General features: G+C 52.8%; 1 protein-coding gene across 4 annotated transcripts; it reads left to right on the top strand.

Moving 5' to 3' along the window:
• Positions 1 to 1,786: 1,786 nt before the first annotated feature.
• Positions 1,787 to 21,444, top strand: PTPRN (protein tyrosine phosphatase receptor type N). Of its 4 annotated transcripts, none has more exons than XM_055397754.2 (23): positions 1,787 to 1,917; positions 3,290 to 3,340; positions 3,598 to 3,711; positions 6,432 to 6,528; positions 7,724 to 7,985; positions 8,068 to 8,422; positions 8,846 to 8,980; positions 10,205 to 10,239; positions 10,908 to 11,182; positions 11,404 to 11,490; positions 11,799 to 11,878; positions 12,042 to 12,106; positions 12,757 to 12,975; positions 13,401 to 13,601; positions 13,702 to 13,849; positions 14,000 to 14,073; positions 14,283 to 14,360; positions 14,483 to 14,602; positions 15,839 to 16,005; positions 19,540 to 19,593; positions 20,255 to 20,319; positions 20,526 to 20,599; positions 20,804 to 21,444. In XM_055397754.2, the coding sequence occupies exons 1-23, from the start codon at positions 1,803 to 1,805 to the stop codon at positions 20,873 to 20,875; spliced, it is 2,943 nt and encodes a 980-aa protein (XP_055253729.2). In that variant the 5' UTR covers positions 1,787 to 1,802; the 3' UTR covers positions 20,876 to 21,444. The 4 variants fall into 4 exon arrangements, with proteins under 4 accessions (XP_055253729.2, XP_055253730.2, XP_055253732.2 ...); XM_055397755.2 differs by having other exon boundaries at positions 8,849 to 8,980; XM_055397757.2 differs by lacking the exon at positions 11,404 to 11,490.
• Positions 21,445 to 21,897: the final 453 nt, after the last annotated feature.

Raw genomic sequence — 21,897 nt, forward strand, 5'->3', positions numbered from 1 at the left:
TCATTTTACAATGTCTATTGTTTACTTTTAAGTACTAAAAAGTAGTAAATATAGCAAAATAATAACTGTTAAGTCTAGGTGATGACTATATGAGTATTTACTATGCACCACTATCTTTTTTACCTTTTTATTTATTTTTTTGTATTTTGCAAAGGTTTTACTGAAAAGCAAGAGAATAAAGTGATCAATTTTGAACTTTAGAAAGCTCACTCCCAAGCTGATTGGGTGACAAGAATGGAACCAAAAGTCTAGTCAGATAATTACTGATATAGTCATGAAAGAGCACAGTGGTTGGGGTAGGACCATGAGCATGGAGAGAAGTGGGATGATGGGAGATATATTTTTCAGGCAGAAACCATAAGATTTTAATAGACCAGCCAGGAAAGGGGGTGAAAGAAAGGTGAGTTGAGGCTAACAAAAAAAAGCCAGTACCTATCCAGTGTTTAGTACAACGGCTGTTCTAAGTGAGCCACGTGAGTGTAATTCTTTCAGTCTTCACAGCCATCTGGTACTAATGGCACCTTCATTTCACAGATCAGCAAACTTGGGAGTAGAGAGGTTAAACATCTTGCCCAAACTTATACCCTTAGTAGGTGGCATTTCTAAAACTGGAGTCCAAGCACATATGTGTAACCATTTCTGCTCTTAAGGATGACAGTCAGTCGGTCAGTTCAGTCGCTCAGTCGTGTCCCACTCTTTGCAACCCCATGGACTGTAGCACGCCAGGCCTCCCTGTCCATCACCAACTCCTGGAGCTCACTCAAACTCATGTCCATCACATCGGTGATGCCATCCAGCCATCTATTTCTCTGTTGTCCCCTTCTCCTCCCACCTTCAATCTTTCCCAGCATTGGGTCTTTTCCAGTGAGTCAGTTCTTTGCAGCAGGTGGCCAAAGTACTGGAGTTTCAGCTTCAGCAACAGTACTTCCAATGAATATTCACAACCGATTTCCTTTAAGAGTGACTGGTTGGATCTCCTTGCAGTCCAAGGGACTCTCAAGAGTCTTCTCCGACATCACAGTTCAAAAGCATCAATTCTTTGGTGCTCAACTTTATAGTCCAACTCTCACATGCATACATGCCTACTGAAAAAACCATTAGACAGACCTTTGTTGGTCAAGTAATGTCTCTGTCTGTTAATATGCTGTCTAGGTTGGTCATTGCTCTTCTTCCAAGGAGCAAGCGTCTTTTAATTTCATGGTGCAGTCACCATCTGCAGTGATTTTGAAGCCCCCCAAAATAAAGTCTCTCAGTGTTTCCATTTTTTCCCCATCCATTTGCCATGAAGTCATGGGACTGGATGCCATGATCTTAGTGACAGAGGAACCATTAATTGAGATGCGAAAGAAGACACATTCTATTCACTTTTATGCTCCACATCTTAAGGTTTATACTACCGGACTCACTTATCCTTCCTGCTCCCCACCCAACGGGAACCTTCCTGTTCGCCAACCCTGAGCCTGGGTGATAGAGGCGGTGGCCCTTGGGGAGAAGAATACGTCAAGTTGAGGTCAAGTGAGAATTCTAGAGAGGCACCTACTGTTGGGTGTAGGAGGGCTAGGGTGAGTAGGAGCCCCACGAAGACTGCGCTTTTACGCCACGAATGACGCAAATCGACTCCAGAACCGGGGGTGGGGATGTCGTCACCAGCCGCCTGGGGTTGGCAGAGTTGCGGCGAGAGGGGCGTGTAGACCCCGCCTCGGTGGGTGGGGAGCGGCAGGCCCCGCCTCGGCCCCGCTGGCAGGCTCCGGCCGGCGTCGCTGCGGCTCTGGCTGCCGGGCTGGAGAGCCGAGCCGGGAAGGATGCGGCTCCCGGGGCGGCCTGGGGGTCCCGGGGGATCAGGGGGTCTCCGGGTGCTACTCTGTCTGCTGTTGCTGGGCAGCCGCCCAGGAGGCTGCAACGCCATTAGTGCCCACGGTCAGGAGGAAATGGGGGGTGGGGGAGGGTGCCGAGAGCAGAACTCGGTGGGGTGTGGAGGGGAGGGAATGGGAAGTATCCCGAAGGTCGGAACCTCGGCTGGAAGGTGTGTGTGGAGTTGGGTAGGGGAGGCCCGGTGAGCGGAGAGAGAAGAGAGGGCGTCTGCGAGGAAAGGGGCGTAGGCCTGGAGGTGGGGCTGGGAATCCGGGGGCGGGACCTAAGAGAAGAGGGCTCAGGGCAAGTTTGGGGTTTGGGGAGAAGGAATTGGGGTGCGTGTAGACAGAGGGACCTAGAGACGGGATACAAGAGAAGGATGTGTCCCCAAGGCGCCAAAAAGTGGCGGCGCTGAGGGGTGGAGGAGGGGAAGGAGGGAGAGAGAACCCTGATTTCCAGGCAGTAGAAGTCGGGCCCACCAGCTCCGGGGTCCCAGATTTCCGCAGAGAATCAGGTCAAGGGAGGGGCCGGGGTTTCTCTCCGAGCCTGGAGAGGCTGATCATTGTAATCTGATCTCGGATAAGAAGCGGACGGCTGGGGAAGGGGGCCAAAGAGGGTGAAGAGGGAGGGGTCTTCTCCCGCCCCCTCCCCACAGCCAGGCCTGGTGCTGACTCACATCTGAGCGGACGGAGACAGTCAGCGCTGACTCACGGGCAGGGGGAGGGTGGGGGCCGGGGGCGCCTGGGGGAAGGGGCGCAAGCTCGCAATCTGACGCCCTCCTTCCCCATCGGGCTTGGAGGCCAGGGCAAGGTACTTCCTGTGGCGCTGCGAGTTGGTTAGGGTGGAAGATGAAGGCTGGAATGGCGGAGAGGTCAGGTCTTTTGAAGGCTCCTCACCCGGTCGCCTTCCCTCCCCCGTAACTGCTTCCAGGCAAACCCTCAGAGGCGCCGGGCTCAGAGCTTCAGCACCGCGAACAGCGCCAAGAGCGCTAGGGCCACGGACTTACAGGGATAGTGTGGGGAGCACTGCCTTAGAGCCATCCCACCCTTTCCCATGCGAAGCGGAAGTGTGCTAGGGTTCCCATCTCTTCTGAGTCCCAGGCCATCATAAGATACTTTTGGAGATATGGGAAGGAAAGTCCCTTTTCCCTCTGAATTCGGACATAAACTACCCCGCAGTAATTCTGTCAGAGTAGTTTATGATTCTCCACCATCACCATCCCCATGCACCTGAAGGGCTTCTTCTCCCCATTACTTAGTTAAACAAACAGGCTTTTAGGGAAAGAATCCAAATTTCCATAACTTTGAAATCCAAAGCCAGGTCCCCCTCTTTAGAAGAGGAGGCCTCGCTCTCCTGCCCCATTCCCTAGACTGTTCATCCATCTGACCACTGTATGCATGGGGGTGTCTGAGCCTCTCTGCTCACCTGTTCTCTACAGGCTGTCTGTTTGACCGCAGACTCTGCTCTCACCTTGAAGTCTGTATTCAGGGTGAGTGAAACCAAACGTAGGACTTACAAGTCGGGGTGGGGGGGAGGGTACACAATGAGAAAGTAATGTGTGTGTGTTGGGGGTGGTGCCTGGAAGTCAGAAGGGGAATTGCACTTGGAGAGAAGGGGGGATGACCTGGAGGAGCAAAGCCTTCTGAAGCCAAGAGAGGAGATAGAGGCAGAGATGTCTATTTGCAACCTGGACTTTGGAAGGCCTCTTGTCCAAGCCCCCTGCTGACACCACTTTTGTGCTCTTAGATGGCTTGTTTGGACAGTGCCAGGTGGGAGTGGGGCAAGCCCGGCCCCTTTTGCAAGTCACATCCCCAGTTCTTCAACGCTTACAAGGTGTGCTCCGGCAGCTCATGTCCCAAGGTGAGGTCCAGATGCACTGGAAGAGAGAGGCTGTGACTTGGTTAGATGAGATGGGGATGGGAGGGGCCATCTGACTCCAGGTTTTCTCTCATGGAACATTCCTATCACACCCATTGTGGAGCCTCAACTTCCAAGACCTTACTGGAGATAGGAGTGGGGGTAGAACCCTAGAGATATGCTGTTCACACTTAGACTCTCTGGAGGAATCCAGAGGAGGCTTCTGGAAGAAGCCACTGGAAGAGGCCAGGATTCATCTCTTTGAGATCAGCCCACTCTCTGGAACTGACTGAGTATTCCAGAGCTGTGAATCCTGGAGTCCTCAGCCAGGAAAACACTCCACTTATTCAATTCATTCATTCAACTAATATTTATTGGGTACTTCTATGTGGCAAACATAGTTTTAGGTGCTTAGGATTTATCAAGAGGTGAAATGAAGATCTCTGCCTACTGGGGTTTATATTCAGATTAAGGGAGGTGCTACATTATATAAATTAGAAAACATTAGTATGTTAGGAGGGGATAAGTGCCATGGAAAAAAACAATTACAGCAGGATAAAGGGATCAGAAATGGTGAGGTAGGAGGCCATAGTACTAAAATGAGTGGTCAAGATAGATCTTATTGAGGCTGTGAAATTTGAATAAATACATCAAGGAGGTGGGGATGTTTTCCAGAAGGTTATCTTAGGAAAGAGTGTTTTGGTTGGCCAAGAATCTAGAACAAAAGCCCTAAGATAGGAGAATGAGTTTGAGGAACTCAATGTTTGAAGGATTCAATGAGTTTGAGGAACCATGGAAAACACCTCTACAGAGAGGCTATAGAGGAGTGATGGCAAGGCAGAGCAGAAGATGCAGTCAGGTAGGTAATGACGTTCTAAGATTTTCTAGGAGAATGTGTGGACATTGACTGTACTCTGAGGAAAAGAGGAAACGATCACAAGGTTTGAGCAGAGGGGTGCTTGATATCACTTCTACTTTAAAAGGATCACTCTTGCTGTTGTGTGAGAATAGAATGTAGGGAATCAATAGTACAAACAGAAACACTAAACATTAAAATATTAGCTATGCAGAAGTATCAACTTGGGGAGGGGCAGGGCTCAGTTTTTATTATACTGAGTTCAAGATATCCACTCAATTAGAATGGAAAGTTGAGTATATAAGATTGGGTTTTGAAAGAGAGAGAGAAGTCTGAAGTAGAGATATAAATTTGGAATTCTTTGGTGTAGAGATGGTAATTAAACCCATGAGGTGGATGAAATAGTCAAGAGATTGAGTCAACATGAAGGAAAACCCTAAATAATTCTATTAAGAGGACCAGGAGAAGGAGTGGAATCAACAAGGGAGGCTGAGAAGGGGGAGCCAATGGGGCAGAAGGAGAAACAAGAGTGTTTGGTGTCCTAGAAGCTAAGTGAGAGTGAATCAAGGGGGAAGGAGTGATCAGCAGTGTCAAATGATGGTGGCAGTTTAAGTAGATGAGATCTGAGAACTGACCCTAGACTTAGATATGCAGAAGCCACTGGTGATCTTGATGATAGTTTTAGTAGAATAGTTGTGGGGGAAAGTCCTGAATAGAGTGGGTAAGAGGGAATGGGAGAAAAGGAAGTGGATACAGCCAGCAGAGGGAACACTTTCAAAGAGTCTTGCTACAAATAAATGGGGTGACAGTTGGAGGGGAATGTGGGATTCAAGCAGTATTTTTATTATAAGATGGGAGAAATTGCATTGTGTTTGTGTGTGAATGGGAATAATTCAGTAGACAATGGGAGAAAATGATGATATAGGAAAAAGGGGAGAATTGTGGGGAAGATGTTCCTGAGTAGGTAGCAGGGGATGAAATCTAGTGCCCAAGTGGAGGATTGGCCTTTTATAGAAACACAGATAGTTCATCTAATGTTAATAGGCAAAAAAGCAGGTATGGATCCCATGGTATGAGTTAAGAGCAGCAGGAGTATTACTCCAGAAGCAAGCAAAAAGGAATGGGAGTAGGTGGGCCTGGAGAGTGGGAGGCTGTCCTTTTAGAATAGATGACTGACTTCCTGCAAGCAGAGTTCATGGAGGGAAATGGTCAAACAGGAGATCTGCCTTCAGGATAAGATGATGTTGATGAAGGCTTAAAACAGGTGTATAACGCTTTGGAGGTTTCCAAGCATTTTCAAGTCCCTGATTGCATTTAATCTTTACGACAGACCCATAAAGTATATGTTATTCCCACTTAAACCACCACCACCACAAATAAAGAAAACTAAGGTTCAGGATCAATAAAAATAAGATGAATAGTAACATTGATGATGATAAGAATAATAGCATGTATTGAATACTCATGATGTGTTGGTACTATTCTAACCGTTTTATATTGTGTTCTAATTATCACAACAATTTTAGGAGGTAAAAACCCCCATTTTCCAGTTGAGAGCACTAAGGCTCATAGAGGTTCAGCTAAGGACATACAGTTAGTAAGTGGCACAGGATTTAAACCCAGTCTCACCGGAGGCAGTCTCACTTCCAGATCTGCACCTGGGGGCAGGGTGGGGGGTGCTGAAAGGACAACTCAGGTCACCCACCAGGTCTCTGGACCCCCTCCACTGCTCCTCAACTCTGCCCAGTTCAGTACACTGCAGGGTAGAGGGTACAGTTTTGATCTGCACTGGCCCCTGTTACTGAGCCCTCAGACTGTCCCAAGCCTGAGGGACAATCTCCATCTCACTCTTTTCTCTCCCTGGAAGGACTGTCCTGGCATGATGACCTCACCCAGTATGTGATCTCCCAGGAGATGGAGCGTATCCCCAGGCTTCACCCCCCAGAGCCTCATCCAAGGGACAGGTAGGCATCATTTGTCATCAGGTCTAGCATTGCAAGGCTGGTGCATCTGTGGTCCTCCTGATGGAAAGAGAAAAGTATGTACAGAGACCAGCAGGCTGGGGCATGGATGAAAGAGGCTCTGGAGTGGTCATTTGATATGCCCACATGCCCAACATGAGCTGAGCTCATCCCTGGGGATCTAGCAAAACAAGGGTATTCAAAACTGGGGGATTTTTTTTTTTGCCGGATAAAGTCTTTCTTAAAATTTTTATCATAGCATAGTTAGTTGATTCACAATATTAAAGACTGTTTTGAAACATTTGGACATTTGGTATTTTAAAAGAAGCATCAAAGCAGTCATCATGGAACAGATTAGAATTTTGTCAGATTGCTGAAACTCCAATACTTTGGTCACTTCATGTGACGAGTTGACTCAGTGGAAAAGACTCTGATGCTGGGAAGGATTGGGGGCGGGAGGAGAAGGGGACGACAGAGAATGAGATGGCTGGATGGCATCACAGACTTGATGGACATGAGTTTGAGTGAACTCTGGGAGTTGGTGATGGACAGGGAGGCCTGGCGGGCTGTGATTCATGGGGTCGCAAAGAGTCGGACACGACTGAGCGACTGAACTGAACTGAACTGAAGGCTGTTTAATGTTCAGTTTTATTACTACGTGGTAGGAGGTACTATCTTCCTATTGTGGTTAGGGGCTCTGAAGGCATCATTCAGGCCCTGTAAAGCAAAGGAAAGTAAATGAGGGCTTGGGGCTCAGAGGATAATACCAGGTGAAGAAGGCAGAGTAGGGTAGGGCGGGCCACGGCATTGAATGTTTGGATGTGTACTTGGGGACATGCACACAGGGGCAACAGGGCAAGTTGCAGCCACAGTTCATCTAGAGCAGTTCCCAGCTCCCTTCCCCTGCTCCCCACTCTCCCCTTTTCTGTCCTTATCCTCATGCTTCATCAGCTCTGCTGCTGTGTTTCAGGGACCCAGGCACGCTTACCAGGGAGGCAATGACCTCTACCAGGCATAGACCTCTGGCCCTTCTCCATGCTACTCTCTCCTCTCCTGAGGCTCCCTCATCTCTTGAGAGATCAGGTTTACCTTAGGCTAAGCCTGCCTGGCCCCCAGCATCTCTGCCTCAAAGATTCTGTACACTGTTGCCCCACACAACCTACACGCACACACACACACACTTTGCTTTCCTCCTCAGATCTGGCTTGGTGCCCAGGAGACCTGGTCCCGCTGGGGAGCTGCTTTTACAGGGCATCCCCACTGGCTCGGCCCCAGCTCCGCAGCATCGGCTTCCTCGACCTTCAGTAGGTGGGGGCGGAGCTGGGGCAGGCTCCCCTCTGTCCCCTTTGCAGGCTGAGCTGCTGCACCCTCTCTTGGAGCATCTGCTGCTGCCCCCACAGCCCCCGCATCCTGCCCTGAGTTATGAACCTGCCCTGCTGCAGCCCTACCTGTTCCATCAGGTGAGCCCTAGACACTGGCCCCCTCCCAACCCCAATCCCCATGCTGGTATCTGCTCTTATCCCAATCTCTGGTTTCCCACAGTTTGGCTCCCGCGATGGCTCCCGGGGCTCAGAGAGCTCCCCAGGAATGGTCAGTGTTGACCCCCTGCCCAAGGCTGAAGCCCCTGCCTTCCTCAGCCGAACTGCCTCCAAGGGCATGTTTGGGGCTCACCCTGGCCACTCCTATGGGGACCCTCCAGGGCCTCCACCTGCTCAGCTTTTCCAGGAGTCAGAGCTGTTCTACCTGGCCCAGGAGTCACAAGTGCCCAGCAGGGCCAGGGCACCAAGGCTGCCGGAGCCAGGGGGCAGCAGCCGGGCAGGGGACTCCTCGGAGGGCTATGAGGAGGAAGGACTAGAGGGTCGTGGGGAGCAGCCTCCCGCCCCAGCAGAGCAGCCAGGTAACCGCGGCCTCAGCATCCACTCCATGCCTAAGGGGCTGCTTTCTGGGGGGGACAGAGATGAGGGGGTCTGTCCTGACTATGCATGCGCTTATTAATTTGTCCTTAAAGTCATCTGTACACTCAGCTAATGCCTACTGACTGCCTGCTCTCTGCCAGGCATAAGTAGGCATTGGGGATACAGTAGCGGGTGGAGCTGACATGCCTTCTCCAGCTAGGGAATCGAGGAGTCCCTACTGGGCCTGAAGTTTGGCTTTGGCACCCAAAGGGCTTTCCCCCAAAGTGTGGACATAGACGGGAAGGGGAGGGCATCAGTGTCCTGGTGTTTGAGAAGCTCCTAAATGTGGGGGTCCCCACCCACCTGCAAACTCATCCCATAAGTTCATCCCAGCACCGGTCCTGAGCTCCGTGTCTGGCTCCCAGCAGATGCGACTCTGCAGAGAGTGGCCGCTGTGCTGGCGGGCTACGGCGTGGAGCTGCGTCAGCTGACCCCGGAGCAGCTGTCTACCCTCTCAACCCTGCTGCAGCTGCTGCCCAAGGGTGCCGGACGAAATCCGGGTGAGTGTCGGGGCAGAGAGACTGCCAGCCCCACAGAGGCCTCTTGCCCCACTTCTCAAGGCCACAAGAAACAGTCTAGAGGGGAAGGGCCAAGCTCAGGGGAGGGAGCCGGTTTGAGACACGAAGTCATTGACAGCCACAGTCAGGAAGCAAGGGCTGAGGTGGTGAGCTGAGGAGTTGGAGCAGGAAAGGACTGGGAGATGGAAGTAATGGGAAAAAAAGCCAATGAGGGTGTGAGCTGGGGATCTGGAGGCACCAGAAAGGCTAGGCAGAAGATGCTGAGGACCTAAGGTCATTGCCAAAAAGACAATAATTGACAGATAAGAGAGGCCTGCGCAAAGAATAGCTTTGAGGGACTTGGCCAAAAAGAGGGAGGAGCTGAACAAGCAATGGTTGCTCAGAAGGTGAAGAGTCTGCCTGCAATGTGGGAGACCTGGGTTCCATCCCTGGGTCAGGAAGATCCCCTGGAGAAGGAAATGGCAACCCCCACTCCAGTATTCTTGCCTGGAAAATCCCAAGGGTGGAGGAGCCTGGTGGGCTTCGGTCTGTGGGGTCGCAAAGAATCAGATACTACTAAAGTGACTGAGCATGCATGCATGAAGCAGAAGGGACTTCCCAGGTGGCGCTAGTGGTAAAGAACCTGCTTACCAATGCAGGAAACAAGAGATGTGGGTTAGATCTCTGGGTTGGAAAGATCTCCTAGAGGAGGGCATGGCATCCTGCTCCAGAATCCCATGGATAGAGGAGCCTGGAGAGATACAGTACATGGGGTCACAAAGAGGCGAATACAACTGAAGCAACTGAGCCCATGATTCAGAAGTCCAGAAGCATGGGGCTTCCCACGTGGTACAGTGGTAAAGAATCCACCTGCCAATGCGGGAGAAACAAAAGAAGTGGGTTCAATCCCTGGGTCAGGAAGATACCCTGGAGAAGGGCATGGAAATCCAGTCCAGTATTCTTGCTTGGAGAATCCCATGGACAGAGGAGCCTGGTAGGCTACAGTCCCTGCAGTCACAAAGAGTCAGACGTGACTGAGGGACTGACACACACAGAGGCATGAGGCCATGCTCAGGGTGAACTCAACAATAGCCTTGGTTACTGACTGCGGGGAGAGCCCATAGCAGATGTCACAGACTCAGAGCTACCAGCCCTTTCTCCTACCTGCATTGTGTGGACCTTGGCCTCGGCCCTTTGCCCAGAGTCTTGTTTTTCCTGTCTCTACAGGAGGGGTTGTAAACGTTGGAGCTGACATCAAGAAAGTGAGTTTGCAACACCTCCCTGACCATAAGGCAGCAAACACCCTTAGCTGAAATCTAAATCTCAGGCTCAGGACCCAGAATCTGTATTCTCTGACCCTTCAACAGAGGCCCAGAGGCTGCAAGTCATTGTTTAAAGTCTCACCTCAGGCTGAAGGCAGAGCTGGGACCAGGAGTGAGAATTCTTGATTCACTGCTTTTTTCTCACTATAGTCTTGTCAGACCACGCTCTTGAAGTGAGATCCTTAGGCGAAGGGAGGGAAAGGAGCAGGTGGGCTCCTGACCGCCCTACAGCTTGAGGAGCTCTGTCTGTTTCACACGTTGGATTTCTAAGATTGTGTGGCTAAACAAAAGTCGAAAAAGCACTGCCTGCCTGTTCATCTTCTCCCCTAACTCCAGCTTTCCTCACTCTGGAGTTTCTCCCCACTCCAGCCCCATCCTGTCGATTATTACGTATCATGAATAGTCACTCATTCAGCCCTTTATTCATTCATCCACTTGGCTCACTTTCCTGGGTGCCCTCTCAGTACCCAATGCTGACCTGGGCCTGGGGATAGAAAGAGAAACAAGTCATAAACACCCCTATGGGAGCTCAGGGTCCAGATTGTAGACCTCCTTTCCTTAACCCCCTCACTGTTAGAGACCCTACCTCTATCCTCTCTTCTAAACAGACAATGGAGGAGCAGGTTCAGGGTGTAGACCCAGCAGAGCCTCCACCCCCGACGCCCTCCCTGCCTGGATTCCCCACTGGCGGTTCCACCTCCAATAAAGCCCAGAAGGAGCTGAGCACTGGATCCTCTGAGACCCCCAAAGCTGCTGGCCCCCCAGCCACGCCGGTCCTGGTAGAAAAGAAAAGCCCACTGGGCCAGAGCCAACCCACCGCAGCAGGGCAACCCTCCGCTCAGCCATCAGCAGAGGAATATGGCTACATTGTCACTGACCAGAAGTAAGGGCTCTCACGTGGGGCAGACTCTTGGTCCCTTGGGGGTTGGGCTGGCCTGCCTAGATGGAAGCAGAGAGCAGAAGTGCAGATGTGAAGTAGATGGGGGTGTGTGGGGGGGCAGACTGCTCTGCACCCCTGGATGTCTTAGCATCCTTGGAGGGTGTTTCAAGAAAGTGGCCAAGAGGGTCCCTACTTTCCTTCCTCTACCGGCTCTGCAACTCCAGGCCCCTGAGTCTGGCTGCAGGAGTGAGGCTGCTGGAGATCCTGGCTGAGCACGTACACATGTCCTCAGGCAGCTTCATCAACATCAGGTGGGGCTCCATCTGGCTGGGGCGGCTGGTAGCTTGAAGGGGGTGGGGCCTGGGGGGCTCAGGGGAGGAGGGGAAGACAAACTCTGGGTAAGGGGCCGAGGTCAGGTCACAGATATTTCCAGCTGCATTAAAGGTACAGCCACACTTTGCCCTGCTGCTGGCCTGTCCAGTATCTTCCCTCCTGAAACACCCCCATATGGCATGGGTTTCAGCCCCATCCTCTAATAGGGAGAGGACCAGAACGGATCTCTCATTTTGAATCTGGGATCTGTGATGGGTGAGGCAGTAATATACCTCCTATTTGGCAGTGTCGTGGGACCAGCCCTTACCTTCCGCATCCGGCACAATGAACAGAACCTGTCTTTGGCGGATGTGACCGAGCAAGCCGGTAAACACTTCTTGGCCCCAGCCCTAGTTGTATAGACCCAGACCGGTGGCTGATGCTCTCCTTGACATATTCCTAGACCTGGGCCATGTGGGCCCGGCATTGCATGGCATGGGTGGAGACCATATGGACGCTGGAGAGGATCTGATCTCCGTCCTCCCTGCAGGGTTGGTGAAGTCTGAACTGGAAGCACAGACAGGGCTCCAGATCTTGCAGACAGGAGTGGGACAGGTATGAGATAACTGAAGAATCAGTCAAAGTCCCCGCTGGCTGATGCTGCCCACCAGAAATGAAGGCAGTCTTGGCAGAACAGGAGGTGAAATACACCACCTTTGCTGAAGCAGCCCTCCTCCATGAAGTTTTCTTTCCGACCAGCAGATGGCCCCAGTGGCTCCAGTTCCCTGCAGGATCAGTCTTCTATAGGCAGCCAGCTCACCTGGAAGAACTACCCGAGATGGCCCTAGCCGCCCATAGATATGCTAGAGCAAAGTCTCAAATTCCAAGGGAAAACATTACACAGAAAGGACTTTGAACTCAAAATATGTTTCTATTATGCGTCCAACACGGATGCCTCATGTTCTACTATTTGACTTCCTGGGTCTCTATACTTCTCTACATCCATTTTTTAATGCAAAAGCTCCTAGGGAGAGTCACCCACTAAGCCTTTGGCAGTACAATGTGGTTGAGTTGGTCCCATGGGGATTGAGAAAGAAGGATCTTGGGTCTATGTGAGTCCTTCTGCCTGTACCACCATGTCCCTGCCTCTCAGCTTTTCCCCAGGAGATATCCTAGCAGGGAGTGGAGTGTGGGACAGGGGTGAGGAGCAGCTCCTGTCTCCCCCACCACCACTGCCCCCCTTGATTCTAACCTTGTTCCCACAGAGGGAGGAAGCTGCTGCCGTCCTTCCCCGACCTGCCCACAGTACTTCTCCCATGCGGTCCGTGCTCCTTACTCTGGTGGCCCTGGCAGGTGTGGCTGGGCTGCTCGTGGCCCTGGCAGTGGCTCTGTGTGTGCGGCAGCATGCACGACAGCGGGACAAGGAGCGCCTGGCAGCCCTGGGACCCGAGGGGGCCCATGGTGACACTACCTTTGAGTACCAGGTGTGCAGCCCCAGAAGCTTGTTGATGAAAGAGAATGGAAGGGGCTCGGGAGTCTGGGTCTCATGTAAGATGAGGGCAGGGAGTTGGATATCCAGGCAGGAGCTGGAGAAGCCCCAGCAGGGGTGTCGTGGGGGCATTTTGAATGGATGGGAATTGAGAACAGGTGGTTCCTGAAGTTCTCCCCAGTACCACCATTCAGGGGGTTCTGGATTCTGCTCTGTAATATCTGAGGTTGTCATGGGCCACACCCAAGCAGAACAGCCCTGGAAAGGATGAGACCCAGGGCAGAAGACCCCACCCCAGAGGAGACAAGTTTCATTCAAAAGCAATCCAGGACCATCCTAAGGATTCTGTTCAATTGAGTCCAGGACTCTGTTGAAAAGGCTTCAGGAGAACGTGAATCCTACCCTGTCCTTCTTCTGCAGGATCTATGCCGCCAGCATATGGCTACAAAGTCCCTGTTCAACCGGGCAGAGGGTCCACCCGAGCCTTCTCGTGTGAGCAGCGTGTCCTCCCAGTTCAGCGACGCTGCCCAGGCCAGCCCCAGCTCTCACAGCAGCACCCCATCCTGGTGTGAGGAGCCTGCCCAAGCCAACATGGACATCTCCACGGGACACATGATTCTGGTCAGGATGGGGCATGGGCCCAGAGGCGGGGAGGGGACTGGGTGGTGGGAGGGGCAGGGCTGGCAGTGGGGGCCAGCGCCAGGCTGCGGTGTCTGTGCAGGCCTACATGGAGGACCACCTTCGGAACAGAGACCGCCTGGCCAAGGAGTGGCAGGCCCTGTGTGCCTACCAGGCGGAGCCCAACACCTGTGCCACTGCCCAGGGCGAGGGCAACATCAAAAAGAACCGCCACCCTGACTTCCTACCCTGTGAGTGAGTCCTGCTGGCCGAGCCTTCTGTCTGCTGGAGTCCAGAGGGCTTGGGGTAGGGGCTGGGCTCCTAGCTCAGGCTGAGTGGCAGAGGTGCCAGGATACCAGTGACCGAAGGGGTTTCTGGGGTGGGGTGTTGGGTCTGTGCAGATGACCATGCTCGCATCAAGCTGAAGGTGGAGAGCAGCCCTTCTCGGAGCGATTACATCAATGCCAGCCCCATTGTGAGTGGCTCCCATCTTCTCCCCCATTTTCACCCTGCCCCCATAGACTCCATTTCCCACTCCCCAAGGCCCTGGAATTGTGGGCCTGATATCCGGCATGGAAACGGGAGTTCTGAGGCTCCCCCAAACCCTGGCCTGCTCCCTTTGACCAGACCTCTCCATAATGGCATTTCCTATTCTGGTTCATGATGTATTTTTCCTGCCCCCAGATTGAGCATGACCCTCGGATGCCAGCCTACATAGCCACCCAGGGCCCGCTGTCGCATACCATTGCAGACTTCTGGCAGGTGGGCTTTTGGAGGGAGGGTGTCTCCAGGGACCAGGGGCCCTTGTGGGCAGCCAGGGCCAACCAGGTCCCAGGGAGGTTAGAGTGGAGCTTACCTGGGTGCTAGACATCATCTGTCCCTAGATGGTGTGGGAGAGTGGCTGCACAGTTATCGTCATGCTGACCCCGCTGGTGGAGGATGGTGTCAAGCAGTGTGATCGCTACTGGCCGGACGAGGGTTCCTCCCTCTACCACGTATATGAGGTCAGCATAACCCCACAACCAGGAGACAGTGGGGGTGGGGAAAGTGGACAGTGCGCCATTCAAACATGTACAACTGCATGTGTGTTTAAACGTCCATGTGTTACACATATCCACACAGGCTGTGCTGTGCTTACCCACTCAGTGTGTCCAGCTCTTTGAGACCCCACGGACTGCAGCCCGCCAGGCTCCTCTGTCCGTGGGGATTCTCCAGGCAAGAATACTGGAGTGGGTTGCCATGCCCTTCTCCAGGGGATCTTCCCAACCCAAGAACTGAACCCAGGTCTCCTGCATTGCAGGTGGATTCTTTACCTTCTGAGCCACCAGGAAAGCATTCACATACATACATATATGCATTTACATGTGTGTATGTGTGTGTCCAGTCTAGGGCTGAAAAGCACTTGTAGGGACCTGTGATGAAAGGTACAGATATAAAGCTATAAAGCCACCGAAACTAAGGTAAGAAGCTAAGAGCCAGGAGTACAGTTTTGAGACAGGGATGATAAGTATAAAGACCAAGTTTTAGTCCTACTTTTATTGAGTCTAGTTTAGATCTGAGTTTCCTGGAGGTCAAAGCAAAGAAAGAAATGCTGCCAATCACACATGGTGCTTATGAAAAATAGAAGAAAAAAAAAAAAACTGGGGGTCTGGGCAGAGACAAAGTAGAGGAAGGAGAAATATTACTGACCAATAGGAAGTGACCCCCCCCCATAAAATAAGAGATGTTATTTGCACAACAGAAGCTTCTTATCTCTAAATGAGCTCTGGATAACAAATTTTCAGCATTAGATGAGCACACAATACTTTTTCTTTTTAAGTTTTAAAAATTGGTCCTGCTTGGGGTTAAAGAAAAAAATCAAATGAAAATACAGAATTTTAATAAAGTTTATGGTGTGTGTGTAGCATAGACACTGTGCTAGTCTTTGCGCAAAAGAGGAAGAAGAACTGATTTCAGGAAGCACACAGGACTTCCTGGAGGGTCCAGTGGTTAAGAATCCGAGCTGCCACTGCAGGGGGCGCGGGTTCGATCCCTAGTCGGGGAGCTAAGATCCCGCTGTGCGGCCAAAAAGACTAGTTGTGTCTAGATGGAAAAGCCACCACTTCTCCCGAGCAGTCCATAAGTGACACAGATGGCGAGGATTCTTGGGGACAGTTGGGTGAGCTTCCTGACTGGCCTGGGAGGCCGGGAGGATTTGGAGAAGCCCTGCCGCGCTCAGGCCTGCGCCCCCACCCTCGCAGGTGAACCTGGTGTCGGAGCACATCTGGTGCGAGGACTTCCTAGTGCGGAGCTTCTACCTGAAGAACGTGCAGACCCAGGAGACGCGCACGCTCACGCAGTTCCACTTCCTCAGCTGGCCGGCAGAGGGCACCCCGGCCTCCACCCGGCCCCTCCTGGACTTCCGCAGGTGAGCGAGCACCCCCGGGCCGTGGGGCGGCCCGAGGAAGGCTCCCAGAAGCCCGGGAGAGAGCAGCCCAGGAGCAAGGGGGCCGGGAGCCGGGCTCTGGCGCCTCCCAGCAGCTCATCAGCTCCTCCTGGGGCCCCAGGTCAGGAGAGGCAGGCCCTCTAGCCCGACCTGGAGCCTCAGCTTCTGGTCCTCTGGTGCCCCCTTCTAGACACCCCCAAACCAGGACTGACTCTGACCTCCTGGCGTCCCCTTCCGGACATCACCCCCCAAACCAGGACTGACGCTCTCTCGCTGAGCCCATCCGTCCACTGCTGTGGTCCGGCCCCTGACTGCTCGCTCGCTCTGCTGGCTGGCTGCCTCTTCCCTCTCTCTTGCCCTCTTTTTCTATCTCCCACTCTTCCTCCATAACCTTCTCCCTCCGCCCCCTGTACCATGAAAGGCTCATCTTATTTGTAACCCCCTCCCTCTCTCCTCTCCTTCTCTCTGGTCCTTGCTGTCTATTTCCTCCTGTCCTGTGTTTCCTGGTGTCCAGTCTCTATGTCTGCTGTCCACTTGCTTTCTGTCACCCCCCCCCCCGCTTTCCCCCTTCTATACCCTCTGTCTCTTTGCCTCTGTTTTTATTTCTTTCCCTCCCTTCCTTCCCGCTTTTCTCTCCCGCTCGCTCCCTCTCCGTCATGCTGTCTCACTCCCCACTGCATCCACGCTTCCCGCTCTGCGCCTCTCCCTGTTCCATCTCTCCGCTGTCTCCTCCACCTCCCTCCCGTCTCTGCGCCTCTCCCTGTTCCATCTCTCCGCTGTCTCCTCCACCTCCCTCCGGTCTCCGCCTTTCTTTGTCTCTGTCTCCCCCGCCCCTGTCTCTCTTTCTCTACATGTCTCCGTCTCTCTGTTGCTCTGTCTGTCTCCCCTCTCTGTCTCCTCCCTCTTCTCTCTCTCTCTCACGGCTGCCAGCGTCATTTTTGTGATCTGCAGCTAGTATTCTCACTCCAGTTGCATAGTCACAAAAGTGATCACTGGCAGGTGTGGCCGCTGCATGGGACATGAGGACGTGTGGCCCAGGGACCACCCTGAAGGGCGCTGGGAGAGCTGGGGGCTGGGGAGACTCAGGGAAGGGACAAACACTATCAAAGGGAGTGGGGAGGGAAATCTCTGGACTCTTGGGGACTCATGGAACCAGGTGGGGGCTGGGACAGGAAACCAACAGGGGTACTTGCCCTCTTCAGATGCTGAAACCATGTCCAGGCCTCCAGAGTCCCCTGCCTTCCCTCCACAGAGGTGGCTGAGAGGTCTGCTGCCATGGCAGGGACCTCACCCACCCTGTAGCTTCCTCCTGCTTCTCTGCCCCTTGCCAGGCTGGTCTGAGGTCTCTAGGTGCTGGGCAGAAAGCAGAGGAACAGAACTGGGGCGGGAACCTGGGGGTAGTTTCTGAGCCTCAGGACGATGGTTTCTAATGGGTCCATGCAACCTGAGGTACAGGCTTCTTGAAGGCACCATCAAGGGTATCAGGGGTACTTTTTGTTTTCCATATTTAAAAATCTTTATAAAATGAGTGCATGGACCTATTTTAAGACTGCACAGGTAAGCGAAAAGGTTATGTTTCTTTGCTTCAGGCTGGAATTATGTAAACTCAATTGGCTTAGACACCCAGAACAAGTTAATTGCTGCTTAATAAATACTGTTTTGGTGAAGGTCCATCAGAGGGAAGGCAAAATAAATTTTTAAGTCTTAGAAAATGACTCTGATCAAGTTCCATGACCTCCATCTGTTTTCTTACCTGTAAAATGAGATTGATGACCCATACCTTAAGGGATTGTTACAAAAGTCAATAGCATGAAATCTATAAAATCTACTTTAAGTGCCAGGTACATAGCAAAAATCTCTCAGTCGTGTCCGACTCTTTGTGACCCCCTGGACTATACAGACCATGGGATTCTCCTGGCCAGAATACTGGAGTGGGTAGCCTTTCCCTTCTCCAAGGGATCTTCCCAACTAAACGATAGAATTCAGGTCTCCTGCATTCCAGGTGGATTCTTTACTAACTGAGCCACCAGGGAAGCCCCAAAATACTGGAGTAGGTAGCCTATCCCTTCTCCAGTGAATCTTCCTGACCCAGGAATTGAACCAGGGTCTCCTGGTAGCTCAGACGGTAAAGCGTCTGTCCGCAATGCTGGAGACCAGGGTTCGGTTCCTGAGTCGGGAAGATCCCCTGGAGAAGGAAATGGCAACCCACACCAGTACTCTTGCCTGGAAAATCCCATGGACAGAGGAGCCTGGTAGGCTACAGTCCATGGGGTCGCAAAGAGTCGGACACGACTGAGCGACTTTACTCCTGCATTGCAGGTGGATTCTTTACCAGCTGAGCTACTAGGGAAGCCCAGCACATAGCAAAGGCTCTGTTAATTCTAAGTACTATTTGTTGTCATTATTATTAACTGATTGGGAGCCACCATGACAACTTCTGTTCAACCCCAGCCCTGATCTACCAGCCGATACGCTAAGGAATCATGTGGACTCCTAGAAAACCATTCAAAGTCACCTGGCCCCAGCAAGTCTGTGGTTACCAGACTGGGGGACCACTAAGTTCCAAGCTCCTCTGAAATGCTCCAATACCCCTTCAGAAGGTTCTCCCTCACCCTTGTCCTTTGGGAGTATCAGGAGTCTGCGAGTGACTCTCAAATCAGGAATGTCATAAGGAAGAAGGGCAGGTTAGACTGGGCCATGAGAGAGGGAGAACCCAGCTGCTCCTTGCTGAGCTGTGGTCCAAGAAGCAGAGTCTGAGGTCCAGGTGGACCCACAGTCTGAATATGACCCAATCACAGAGCACCTGTGCTAGGGTAAGACTTATCCAGGGAGACAGTGGGCAGCAGCATATTCAGAGCTGAGGGGTTGTCATCCTCTCGCCAGCAGAACTCTGCGCCCAGGGCTATACCCAGACCTCACTGCTGGTGAGGACCACAAGGAGCCTGGGTGGGGAGGGCAACACCCAGGGGCAGAGCAATAGTGTGCTCTGACACCCTTGAAGCCACCAGAACACCCATCGTCCCTGAACTTCAAGCAGGGGAGACTGTTAATATTATGACATATTATCTTTAATAGTGCCAACATTTAATGAGCACCTATTGTGTGCCAGATCTAGCACTTAGTCCTTTACATGGATTATCTCATAATCCATGTGATAAGAACCCTAAGAAGGAGGTTACTATTACTATCATCCCCGTTTTACAGGTAAGAAAACTGAGGCTTGAAAGGTTTTTATCGGTTGATCTGATTTATCAGGTTTTATCTGATAAATCAGAGTAACTGATTTATCAGTTGTTTCAGGTGCATAGCCTAGGCCCATAGTGACAAGGCAAGCCCAGTGCTCCCCACACCATCTCTGGTTCTTGGCCTCCAGCCCCGATTCCTCTGTCCAGCCCTCTTCCCTCCTCGGCCCTTGAGCAGATGGGGAGAAAAGGAAGACAACCCCACAGGTGTGTGTCTCAGTTCCCCTTTCCCTCTGCTGGGGCCCCCTGGCCTCATGCCCATTTCTTGTTGCAGGAAGGTGAACAAGTGCTACCGGGGCCGCTCCTGCCCCATCATCGTGCACTGCAGGTGCGTACGGGGGTGGAGGGAGGTGAGGGGGTGGATGGGGGCAGGCCAGGCCCAAGCCAGAGGGCCCTGAAGGGAGCACATTCCTGGCTCCCACCCCCGCTCTGGTCCTGCTCTCTGTGAGCATCTCCCAAGCACGCTGCTTGCCTGTCCCCTTGATACCAGCAAACAACAGCCCATGGGCCAAATTCAGCATACCATCTATTTTCTTAATGGCCCATGAGCTAAGAATGATGTTCCCATTTTTAAATAGTTGAAGGAAAAAAAAAGAATACAAGACAGAGGCTATATGTGGCCCACAAAGTTGAAAATATTTACCATCTTGCCATTTACATAAGACGCTGGCTGAAGGAAAGCCTGGCCAGTGGCTGGAAATGGCTATTCCCAGTCCTTCTCACTGCCTCCACCTCAGGGTGGAGCCAGGGCTCTCCTTTTCAGTTGGCTCACTGCCCAAGAGACACCCCATGAGTCACAGGCTCCCCACTCAAGGCCCAATTCCCAGGACCCAGGAGCTATGACCCCATCCCTCATCCTCGGCTCACTCATGCCCTCCAACCCCGCAGCTAACGGCTCCACCAGCGTCTCCACCCCAAGCCTTCATGTCCCCTCCCCTCCCCCTCCCTGCTGGGTCCCCAGCTCAGCCTGTCACCATCTCCTCCTGCAGTGACGGTGCAGGGAGGACGGGCACCTACATTCTCATCGACATGGTACTGAACCGGATGGCAAAAGGTGAAGCCCGTCCCCAGCCCAGCCCCAGATTAGAGTCTCCCCAGCCCCTGGGGGTCACAGGAGTTCGTGGAGGGCCGGTCGCCACACCCCCAGGCTTTATCCAGTCCTCTGAGCCTCCCATCCCAAGATGCCCTAGGCTTTCTGGGTCCTACCCTCCTCTGGACACCCTCTGAGCATCTCTGCGTCCCCACACCCCTCCCCCCCAGGAGTGAAGGAGATTGACATCGCGGCCACCCTGGAGCATGTCCGTGACCAGAGGCCTGGCCTTGTTCGCTCTAAGGTGACTATTTCTCTCTACACCCACCCTAGCCACGACCTTTCCCCAGGGAAAGTGGCAGTGGCCTGCCTCTTCTGCCTGCCTCCAAATCTCCCCCAGGAGGGCTCCTTCCTTCTCCCCTGTGACCGCCCCAAAGCCCCCCCACCATCCCAGGGCAGGAGCAGAGGTCACGCCTCCCCATGACCCTCCTCCCTCTACCTTCCCCAGGACCAGTTTGAGTTTGCCCTGACAGCTGTGGCAGAGGAGGTAAATGCCATCCTCAAGGCCTTGCCCCAGTGAGACCCCTGGGGCCCCTCAGTGGGCAGCCCAGCCTCTGCTCCCTCCTTGCCTGTGTGAGCATCTATCTGTGCACTCGCTCTCACCGCCACACCCGCCACCTCGGCCCCTCCTGGGCGTGTCCAGCCCTTCCAAGAGGAGCGTATAAAGAAGGGGAAACGAGACAGGGCATACAGGAACCCCGGGTGTCCCCTGGGGGAGCTGGCAGCCAGTCAGAAGGAGAGGAAAGTCATGGGCACCAAATTCTACCCACAATCTCCTCCTGTCCAAGTTCCCTGACCCCCATTTCTCGCTACTCTGGACACTCCCAATATGTCTGTGTGGACGCCCTCTGCCCTCCAGTGAGGCTAGAATGGGGCAGAGGGGCTACCATGCCCAGATCGTCCTGTTCCCCTAGCCCCTGCTGCCCGCTGTCCTGCCTCCAGGACCCACACTGTGGCCCTTGCCCCTCCTGCCCCCTCCCCTCACCCTTCCGCCACGTGCCACTCAACTCAATCCCCCTGGCACAAGAGAACATTTCTGGAAAAATCTACTTTTGTATCAGTGTGAATAAAGTTAGTGTGTTGTGTGTGCAGCTGCAACTCAGACCTCCTACGCATTTCTCTGCTCTGTTTCCAGGCTTCAGCCCCAGCCTCAGCCTGGAGCAGGCCCTGCTGTGTTTCAGGAGATGCAGAGAATTATGGGAGAGCCTGGCGGTGGAGTCAGGCTCTCCAAGGCTTGCATGGGAGCAAATGACAGTCGGGCAGTAGTTTTTTATGCTGTACTTCCTACATGTCTGATAGCCTCCAAGGTGCTTGACAACCATTAACTGGTTTAATCTTCAGGACACACTACCAATTATTAGCCCCATTTTACAGACGGAGAGACTGCACAGAACTTGCCTGAGGTACCACGACTAGTTAAGTGGTGGAACTGGGATTCCAACACAGGCACACTTGGCCTCTTTGCTGCATCTCCTCTTAGTTCTAGGGCGGCAGCTTCACACCCTTCGGCCTCACGAATAATTTACATCATGCAAGACGGAG

This window comes from Moschus berezovskii, chromosome 2 (assembly GCF_049115385.1).
Source record: "Moschus berezovskii isolate FMDL1 chromosome 2, NW_MosBer_1.0, whole genome shotgun sequence".
NCBI lineage: Eukaryota > Metazoa > Chordata > Mammalia > Artiodactyla > Moschidae > Moschus > Moschus berezovskii.